This window comes from Nanorana parkeri, unplaced genomic scaffold, assembly GCF_000935625.1.
Source record: "Nanorana parkeri isolate BGI_ZX_2015 unplaced genomic scaffold, ASM93562v1 scaffold224, whole genome shotgun sequence".
Classification (NCBI taxonomy): Eukaryota; Metazoa; Chordata; class Amphibia; order Anura; family Dicroglossidae; genus Nanorana; species Nanorana parkeri.
The window spans coordinates 268,817-279,189 of NW_017306492.1; the positions used below are offsets into that span (position 1 = coordinate 268,817).

Consider the following 10,373-nt stretch of genomic DNA (forward strand, 5'->3'; position numbering starts at 1 on the left):
AGGACGGTTCTTTTCCCCACCGAAAACTGATAAGAACAGATACTACACTTGATCTTAGCCAAAAGGCCGAGAAGAAAATGCTTCTAATTAATATATACATTTTTGTACCATTTATTTTATTAGCAAAAAAAAATAACAAACAATTCTACATCATAAAGAAACAATGCTTCCATTGCACATTTGTGCAGTGGCTGTGAAATCCATAAGCAATCACATCTGGAGCGTCAAACCTAAAATATGAGCTAGGCACCTAAGGACAGTGATGACAGACAAGGGAGGAGGGGGTGACACTGTTAGGCCCCATTCACACCTAAGCATATTGTCGCAGCTGGTTCAGCTCGACAAAATGCTCAACCCCAGGAATCCCATTCTTATCTATGGCCCTTGTCGTGCAAACTAGTACATGAGCTACTTTGGGGCAGATTTCAGCATGTTTTGTCCCTACAGACTTAATAGAAAACATGCGTTGAGATTAATTTTGTGCGCGTTTTGCCCATTCACATGAATGTACAAAAATCTGCACACAAAAACTCGCGACTTAACATGTGTGTAGAACACGCGCAAAAACCACACAAAAAACCCCCCCACATTAATAGGTGGAGGGACAACAGAAGATTTTTGTTAATGCAGTTATATTAGAACTCTTTTTCATGCAGAAACGGGTTGATAGATGATATCTTAGCAGCAGATGAGGTTATTTAAAAAGGAAAATGTTTTCCAGACATATCTAACATATAAAGGGGAGGGTAGAGTCCTCATAACACAAGGTGGCATTCTCATATGTTATTGCATTGGCGATGCACAAGCTTGCAAGGCTGAGCAGAGTGCTCCCTATCGTCTAGGATCAGTTCTCAGGAGGAAGGAGGAACACTGCCCTCTAGTGTTAGCTCTCTGTAAGTGGCTGAGGGAGGATGCAGCTCCTGGTCTTCAGCTGGGACTGAGCAATATCAGCCAGGGCAGATTGGATCTTTTCCAGCAACATGTCCCCTCGGTAGACCACCTCCTCCAGACGAGCTGCGGCAGCATGGTTCTCCTCTTCTAGCTGATACAGACTGGCAGCCTTTAGAGAATCAGATCAAGAAAATGAAAACGTGACAAAGTCTAACATCGGAGCATAAGATATCAGTCTGATAAATCAATTTAAAACATACAACCGGACGTTTATCTTTTATACCAGCAACCCCATGTGATGCATAAAAAACTGAACACAACTGGATATCTACATTTAAAGATTGTTGCCTGAACTCAGGTTATCCTTTTATTGTATCTAAAGCCAAAAAAAATTCTGTAGTTTTGTTTTAGAGTAGAGAGGGCATCTGTGTCCCCGTTAGGTAGATTCCCCCTCACTATTTGTCCAATTGACCATTGTCACCAGGACTAAAAGTCATGAAACTCCAGAATCCCAATTCTGAGTTGTCACCAGAACAGGAAGAGAGGGGAAATCTTCCATTGGGGACAACGGTTCTGATTACATTCTGAAGGGATTTTCCTCACTTTGGAAAGATTCTCACTAATTTCCTGTTGTGTCCCTAATACAGGCAGAGGAGGGAAAACATTTCACAGGGGTTTAACCCTTCACTACCCTAGCCAAAACTAAAAAGAAAAGCTTTGGCTTTAGAGATATTTTAAAATATAAAGTACATTTATCCTTGTTGCCCCCTTCTCCTATCCGAACCTAACCCCTCCTTCCCCTCCACAGATGCATATTTATCTAAATCTGGTAGCTGCGGTTCCACTGCTTGTTTACATCCAGCGGTGCAAGTCTTCACTGTACTAGCCAAGCCTGGTACATTACAGCCCAACGGGACAGAGCCACATGAAGTCTGAAGCTGGCCATACACCTATAGATTATCTGCAGACTTTCTTTGATGCTGTGGTGAAGAACGAAGTTGAATATATGATTTGTTGCCGTGAGCAACAAGAAAAAAGAAATCCTGCAGGCGTTTTTTGAGACCACATTTTTTTTAACCTGAATTTCAAAGCACAATTGAACTTTAGTAAAATTAGCTAAATACGTTTCAGAGGCATCAAAACAAAAGATCTGCAAAGTCTAAAGCTGGCCATACACCTATAGATTATCTGCAGATGTTCTATGGTCAGATGGAAAAAGTGCAACAGATTCCTCCATGTACACTAAAGTGGACCAAGCTTCAGTATCTTGCTAGTCCGTCCCGCTGGCTGTCAAAATAGCTGAACAATGCCTGCATCCAATCAGATTGTTCAGGTATTTTGAGAGCCAGCGGGGCCGATTAGCAAGATACTGAAGCTAGGCCAAGCGGGAGATTCCCCCATTCACACAGTTTACTGTAGATGGAGGCATCTGTTGCACTTTTTCCATCTGACCAGAGAAAATCTATAGGTGTATGGCCAGCTTAAGTCTGGAGACCACTGGAGACGGATTCTATGGAACTGAAATGCACAGGCATGGCGAGAACAGTGAAGATTTGTGGCACTGGATGTAAACAAACAGCAGAACTGCAGCTGTCAGATCAATGCAAGTATGTATCTGTTAAGTGGGAGGGTGGGTTAGATTCAGTCACGAGAAAGGGACAAAAATGATTAACGCACTTTAACTTTTAAACTGTATCCATTGTCAAAACTTTTCAGTTTTGGTTAGCGCAGGGAAGGACCAGAGCCTCTGTCGAGGTTTTTATTGCTGTGACCCCACTGGGGAGAGTCACACACTCTTGACTTTACACATAGTATAAAGCAAGCATCTTGCAATCTGACAGTATTAGGGCCCATTCACACCAGTGCGCTGCGGTAACACATGTTCATGCCACGCCATTTATTCTGATTGGAACTCCAAAGCACCTTCCCAGTGCATTGCAAGGCAAAGCTCTACCGTGTGTTGCACTGCCAATAGTGCTGTATACCCGATTTCTGGTCTATTGTGGTGTGATATGAAACTCATTGAAATAAATGGGCTGCCTTAACACACTGCATGTTAACACACAAGGAATACACATTAATGTGTGTGCATATAACACAGCACAGCAGACCAGGCTGGTGTGAATGGTTGCTAAGGGTTAATTTGGTACATCCAAACTCCAACCAAACACCATTTCCTGAAAAAGGTGAAGACTTCACGTCATGTTTTTTTATCCTTGTGACCCCAGGAAGGGTACTGGAGGGGGCCACCTTGCCAGGCAGGCACAGATACCAATAAAATGGCATAGTGGCACTTCTGCCTTGCAGTACTGGGGGTCCCCAGTTCAAATCCTGATCAGGACACTACCTGCAAAGAATTTGCATGTTCTCCCTGCTAGCATGGGTTTCTTCCGGGTACTCCGGTTTCCTCCCAGACTCCAAAGACATGCTGGAAGGTAATTGGCTCCTGTCTAAATTGGCCCTGTATGTGGGATAGATGCCTTAGATTGTAAGCTCCTTGAGGGCAGGGACTGATGTGAATGTGCACTATGTAAAGCACCACGTTGGCACTATATAAATATCTGTAATAAATAACCTCTGAGGTTGTTCACAGGGGAAGGCAACCTCGGCACTGCAGTTGTGGTGAAACTACAAATGTCACCATGCCTGTCAAAAGTCATGCACTATGTATTGGGACTTGTAGTTCTGCAACAGCTGGAGTGCCGAGGTTGCCTACCCTTGTTTTACATTTTACTCACTCAAAAATACGTTTTTTTTTCCCCCATTGGAGAAATCTCGTTACTTTCTGTCTCCCTACAGTATGGCACTCCCTACAGTATGGGCAATTATCTCTGTGGAGCTCCTTGGATCCTACATCCAGGCTGATCTTGCCTGCTCTCTAAGTGAAGATTCAGCTCCATCCCCCCAACCTTCCACCTCTCACGTCCCGAGCCTCTACTGCCCACCAAGGTTCTGGAATGTGACAGATGGATGCAAGGTTCTGGGCCAGCAGTAGATTCTCAGAAATACTATGCACGTGCAGAAAACTCACATAGTATACAGCTTGCGTCACATACAAATATTATCACAAGCAGCCAGCAAAGGGTGGAAGGCAAATCACAATGAGATTTTCTGATATAGTATAACTGCATAAAAGAAGTCTTCTAGAAAGCTCCGTCCATCACAACATCCCAATCCCACCTGTAATGCAGCTGTGGATTCCTCACTGGGCAGGGAATCAATTAGAACATCAATGTCTTTTGCTGTCCGGGCAATGAGAGCTGCAAACAGCTGGGCGTACTCTGCAACATGAAGAGACATCCAAATTATCAAGATCCATCTGAAATACAGTTAATGCCCAAATGAACTTTCAGTTTAAATCAGCTAAATGCATTCCAGGTAGGCATGCACCGATACCAGTATCGGTGCTGAAGCCAAGTATTTGCACTTGTACTCGCCCAAATGCCCTCAAAACTTATCCTAACAGAACTTTCGGTATCAGGAAGCCGGGCGGCAAGTCATGATATGCCGCCCGGCTTCCTGATTGGCCAGAAAGCAGTCTCCATGCTTCCTTGTCACCTGGTGACGAGGAAGCATAAGATTTTACCGCTTGCCTATTATATTACACTGGGCTCATTTATACACATAGAAAGCAGAAGACGGAGATACCAATATGTTGGATCTCTGGCCCAGCCACAAGTACACTCCGTTTACCTTCTGTGGGGTTGGGTGGCTGATCCTTGTTAATGGTCGTCTGGATGTTGTTGAATGATGCAGGAGGGGCGCACTGTTGCAGCACACCGATGGCATTGCAGAACTGATCGGCGAGCTTCAAATACACAAAGGAAAAAAAGTAAAACTTTAGAGTTAGATTTTCTGTCATTTCACTAGGGATGCACAGATACCTTTCGAGTACCAGTGCAGATACTTGGCATTTTCATGAGAACTACCAGAGTGGCAGAGGTTGCAGCGCGGATCTGGCTCTGGCACTCCATCACTGTCCTGAAATCATTAGTCTGTATTGTTTTAGAAAAACTGTCACATGACAATAAACAAAAATGTATCAGTACTCATACTTGCAAGTACCAGTACTTGTACTCGCAAAACTGGTATCTGTGCATCCCTTTATTTATATTTATAAAAACAAAATCATACAACAGAGATGTACAAATCCCAGGAGCTCCGTGTGCTCCTTACAAATGACAGCTGCCTTCTAATTTTTCTCTATGGTAGTCTTGGAGCTGGAAAGTATCGGTACATGTACTGATACTTGTACCGAGTACTGTACTTGGTATCTGTGCAACCCTACATTTCACAGATGCTAAATTAGACAGAGATCAGGGAGCCTTCCAGAGCAAATGTCAGCGGACTAAGCGGTGTGACCTCCGCTATAGACGACACACCAATTTTCTCTGTATGGTCACCAAATATTCAGGGATCAATTTACACTGTCTGGCTATAAAAAAAAAGTCACACTCCAATATTTCATTGGACTGCCTTTAGCTTTGATTATGGCACACATTCGCCGTTGCATCATATCGATAAGCTTATGACATTTATTTCCACCCAGAGTTCCATTTATTTTATCACCAAGATCTTGTAGTGATGATGGGAGTTGGACCACTGCATAAAGTCTTTTCCAGCACATCCCAAAGATTCTCAATGAGGTTAAAACAGGGCTCAACAAATCCCAGACGCCATAGCGACTAGAAATTGCATCCTCTGCATCAGCTGTGCTCCCCCAATTCCCCTCCCCAGTGAAAGCCCGCTGTGGTCTGTGTTTCCCTTTCGGTCCCTGCTCCTCTTCCTGCCTGTATCAGCAGAGGTGGTGGGGATTGGATTGGACAGACTGCTTCAGCCGGGGAGGAGAGGCCGCTGTCAGCTGCTCAGCCCTCTCCCCCCCCTCCCATGAGATAGGAATAAAGTAAAGAAAAAAAAAATGTTTGCAATTACAAAAATAAATAATTAAAGTCCCTGCCCCTGCGTGCAGAAACAGTCGGATGCAACTGTGCACGAAAACTACAATTGTGCTACACATCAGGTATGCGCCAATTAAAACTGTACTTAAAAATGACAACTGTCCTTGAAAATAAAGCTTTGTTGGTTTAAAAAACAAAAACTGTCTCCTAACTTTATTTATCTGGGTCCTAGATTCAAAGCAAATTTGTCAAGCCCTGGGTTTAGGTCTGGACTATGTGATGGTCAATCCATATATGAAAATGATGTCTCATGTTCCCTGAACCAATCTTTCACAGTTTGAGCCCGATGAATCCTGGCATTGTCATCTTGGAATATGTCCAACGTGCCGTCAGGGAAGAAAAAAAATCCATTGATGGAAAAGCCTGGTCATTCCGTATATTGAGGTAGGCAGCTGACCCTTATTTTTTTGGACACAAAAAATTGCTAAACCTAGACCTGACCAACTGAAGCAACCCCAGATCATAACACTGGCCCCTCAGGCTCGTATTGTAGGCATGATGGGTGCATTCCTTCATCCGCCTCTCTTCTTACCTTGATGCGCCCATCACTCTGGGACAGGGTAAATAATGGACTCCTCAGACTAAATGACCTGTTTCCATTGCTCCAAAGTCCAATCTTTATGCTCCCTAGTAAATGGAAGCCCTTTTTTAAACCCACCCTGATGAGTGGTTTTCCTAAGGCTACACAGCCGTTTAGCCCCAATCCCTTTCCATTCTCTTCACATTGTGGGTGAGGAAATACTTTAAACTTTCACATTTAAACATTGCGCTGAGTTCAACCGTTCCTTTTTTACAATTTGATTTCACCAAACGTTTTAAACCCCCTTTTACAGGGGCTGATCAGGAGTGGATCCGTGCACCAATCCTCTCCTGATCACAGCAGTATGGAGCGAATGTCTGCGCCGTGACATCCATGTCTGCACAGTTTTTTCATCGATCTTGAGGTGGGAGGAAAAAAACTGAAACTGCCGGACCCCATGTCTGTCTATGGGGAATCTGATGTAAACGGACATGTGTCTGTTTACATCAGATTACCCCCGAACCGGCACACTCTGGTCTGGCGAAACGGAACACTGTTCCGTCTGTTTTTTCTGAACCAGCTGGAGCCGGGGGTAACTGGGTGTAAAAGGTCGCCCATTTGTTTACCCACGGCTGCCCAAAGACTTGCATTGGGCATCCGATCAGGTCCGCCTAAAAAAAAAAAACAGACAGGCGGACCTGATCGGAGCGGCCATCTAAAAGGGGCCTCAGTAATCTCCGATCAAGATCTTTCAGGATTTTTTTCTGACCACATTTCTTCCTCACAGATGACTCACCACTATCCTGCCAGGTTTAATAATGCGTTGGGACAGTTCTTAGCCTGATTTTATCCGTTTCAGCAATCTCCACAGTTTCTTTGCGTGATGCAGGCCAATAATTTGACCCTTGTGGAGCAGAAGGTGTTTTCCGTGACCACAGGACATTCGGACATGGTTGTTTAAGAAATGAGAAGCTGCTCACTGCATCAGGTAGGGTTAAATAATTTGCTGCCAGCTGAGACATATTAATCACTTCAGGAATTATCCAATGGAAGGCTCTGAATTATCGGCTGAGCTGAATCCAGATGGTGACTTTTCTTTTTGGCCAGGCTGTGTATAACACAGAACAGATATTGCTTTCTGGAGGAATTTGTGGTGATTAGACCTTGATGCACCTACATTTCTTATATAAAGAGGTCAGCGCCGCTCTCTGTATCCTAACACCATGATGACACCTCCTCAGGGGGTAGGACCAGGACCCCTTGTACTCACGTGTCCTCAGCCTTCCTGTTAAAAGGAGAACTCTGAGGTGAGTGATTTTCACTCAGCCGACCTGTGACAATGAGACTGTCACAGGTCGGCTCAGTAGATCGGGAAGGGAAGTGAGCGAACACATACCGGCGTTCGCTCACTTTTCGATCCTGTGCCAGCAGAGAGCCGTGACTGGATTCCCCCCCCTGTCCGATCCGCCAGCGCTGACTAGCGGAACGGACGGGGGAGGGGGTGGGTACAGCTGGCTCTGCCTCTAGATAGGCAGAGCCAGCTGTCACTCACGCAGCTGGGCGGATCCAGACATAATTGTCGGGATTAGAGCTGCAGCTAACGATTATTTTCAAAATCGATTAGTTAATCCGTTCCGGCTACGGCGTCTCAGTATACCGCAAGCTGTAGCTCGCGGTATACTGAGCTTAGGGTGACGGAGGACGCTAGTTTGTGTCCTCCCGTTGCCCTAAGGAGAACTATGGGGAAAAGACCTAACCCCATAGTTCTCCTTTAAATGACACCTAACATCATTAAAGCGTGAGTATATTTTGGGGCACAAAGGAAATACTGTAGGAGACAGTCTCAGTAAAGATGTGCATACCGCAGCCAAACCAACAAAATAGCCCAGAGGAGAACTTTCATTCATTCCTATGGGAAAGTTGTACTACAAGCGACAGCCATGAGTACAGCTTTCCCATAGCAATGAATGGGGACACGGTGCGCATGTGCAGTACACAGTGGCCATTTATCAGAGGAAAAACTTTGCAGCTCAAAGTGGGAGCCACGCAGTGATGATCGATCGCTTACACTCGCTTCCGGTGTATTTAACGGGTGTTGCAACATGGAGCGAGGGAACCCCCCCTTAATCAGGGGCACAGGCAGCAATAAAAACATTTTTAATAGAATGAGGATCAGTTAGAATCTTTTTCAAGATTTTAAAGCTGTCAGTGTACCCATAATAGAGATTCCCTCTCACTTCCTGTCCTGCTGACAGAACAGGAAGATCTAGCCAAAACACAAGATTTGGCTGCAGTATCCTGAGGTCAGAGAATTAGTGTAACAGCCAGGCAAATCGTATTTTCAGAAGGTGATCAGCAATGTCATCGCCCATATTCTACCACATTATAAGAAATAGGTATCTTCCACTCCTTGAAGCCCCAGGGACATACGACACTTAAAGGCCTCTTGGTGGGCCTAGGAGAAATGCCCTTATTGCCCCTTTTCCTGACACCGCGCAGGCCTGGGACAAACAGAGAGCTCAACACACCCGGCTCAGGACACAGACACCAAGCTTTCCTCCCCTCAGCCCTGGACACACCGCCAACAACTCACCGAATTCAGCGCATCCTGCAACTGAGTCAGCCGGTCCGCCATCTTTCACATTGGCAACTACACAGTTTACCCACCACAGTCACGCTCCTTCTAATTGGCTGGCGATAGCCGAGCATCCTCTGAAACCCTGCCCTTCGTTAAGACCCACCCTCCCGCTCACCTGTGGGCGTGACTCTGAAACCGCTCTCCCCTGTACATTTTCCCTTGTGGGCGTGACCCTAAACCCCGTAGATTTTTTTTCTCCTCCTCATGACGTTTCAGAAAAGCGCTGCATGCATTGCACGCACCGCAGGTTCCGAGCAGTGTGTTGGAAAGCGTTCCATAGGCCGGAAGTGGCCAGTGCCTTGTAGCGGCTGAGGCGTCCCAGGGGCCGGAAGTGCGGTGTGACTAGGGGCGGGTTTTTGCTGATGCTGGTGTAGGAGAGATGAGAGTGTGAGCGCAGCCAGGAGAGAAGGATGAGGATGGGGGACTGGTGGATCGCCACCTGGCTGCTGCTGGTGGGAGCCTGTGCAGAGGGTGAGAGACCGGACTGAACTTGTACTGAGTGTCCGCTCATACCAGGAGCGATATCTGTAACATCTCGCCGCTTCTATTGCCCTGTCACCCCCACTGAGGGGCTATCATGTCCTGTATGAGTGTGCTTTGTATTATCTATCTAGAAGCCGCAGTAGAGAAATGGGAGAGATGATATAACACAAGAAGAAATAATAGATACAATGAGGGCAATTCCTCAAAATCTGCAGCAGTTGCCCACGGCAACCAGTCAGCTCTCTTTCATTTCTCAAAGCTTAACTCAACACACTAACCAAGAGAAGCTGATTGGTTGCCATTGGCAACTGCTCCAGATTCTGTCTACTCCAGTCCTGATAAACTCACCTCAATGTATAAGATTAGTCGGGGAAGAAATCTATAGCAAAAGGCAGACATATTAGATAATAGGTTATATATTGTGTACTCTTTGTGCTGTATTATTATACTACATCATCCCTTCACTAATGCTATAGACTATCTCTTCCCTTCAGTAATATAATATATAGTTGGTGTTCTATTCTTATACTACATCATTCCTTCAGTAATGGCATATACTATCCCTTCTGTTCAGTTTTCTGTATATTTTGTGTTCTATTTTTATACTACCTCATACTACCAGTAATTGTATATATCAGGACTGGACAAATCCTAGGAGCCAGGTAGCCAACGCTCCTTAAAAATGACAGCCGGTGTCTAAAATATTAGGTTTTCTCTAGTTGCATTACTCTGTTCACCCCTGGAGTACACCTTCCCTTCTGTAATGTTATATTGTGTATATTTTTTGTTACATGTAAATAAATGTATATTTATATAAATCTATTGTGTGTGTGTGTGTGTGTGTGTGTGTGTGTATATATGTATGTATGTATGTATATATATT

General features: G+C 45.0%; 2 protein-coding genes across 2 annotated transcripts in view; one reads left to right on the forward strand and one right to left on the reverse strand.

Annotated features, from left to right (window-relative positions):
- Window positions 1–833: 833 nt before the first annotated feature.
- Window positions 834–9,027, reverse strand: MED21 (mediator complex subunit 21). The gene is made up of 4 exons (XM_018556078.1): window positions 8,963–9,027; window positions 4,585–4,699; window positions 4,072–4,172; window positions 834–1,060 (listed from the first exon to the last, which is right to left on the reverse strand). Exons 1-4 carry the CDS (start codon window positions 9,002–9,004, stop codon window positions 884–886), a joined length of 435 nt encoding a protein of 144 aa, XP_018411580.1. The 5' UTR covers window positions 9,005–9,027; the 3' UTR covers window positions 834–883.
- A 349-nt stretch (window positions 9,028–9,376) lies between these two features.
- The window catches only part of TM7SF3 (transmembrane 7 superfamily member 3), a 20,658-nt gene continuing 19,661 nt past the window's right edge, over window positions 9,377–10,373 (forward strand). The window contains exon 1 of the mRNA XM_018556084.1: window positions 9,377–9,478. Within this exon, the coding sequence (XP_018411586.1) occupies window positions 9,418–9,478 (61 nt within the window). The 5' untranslated portion in view covers window positions 9,377–9,417. The remainder of the gene's footprint in view (window positions 9,479–10,373) is intronic.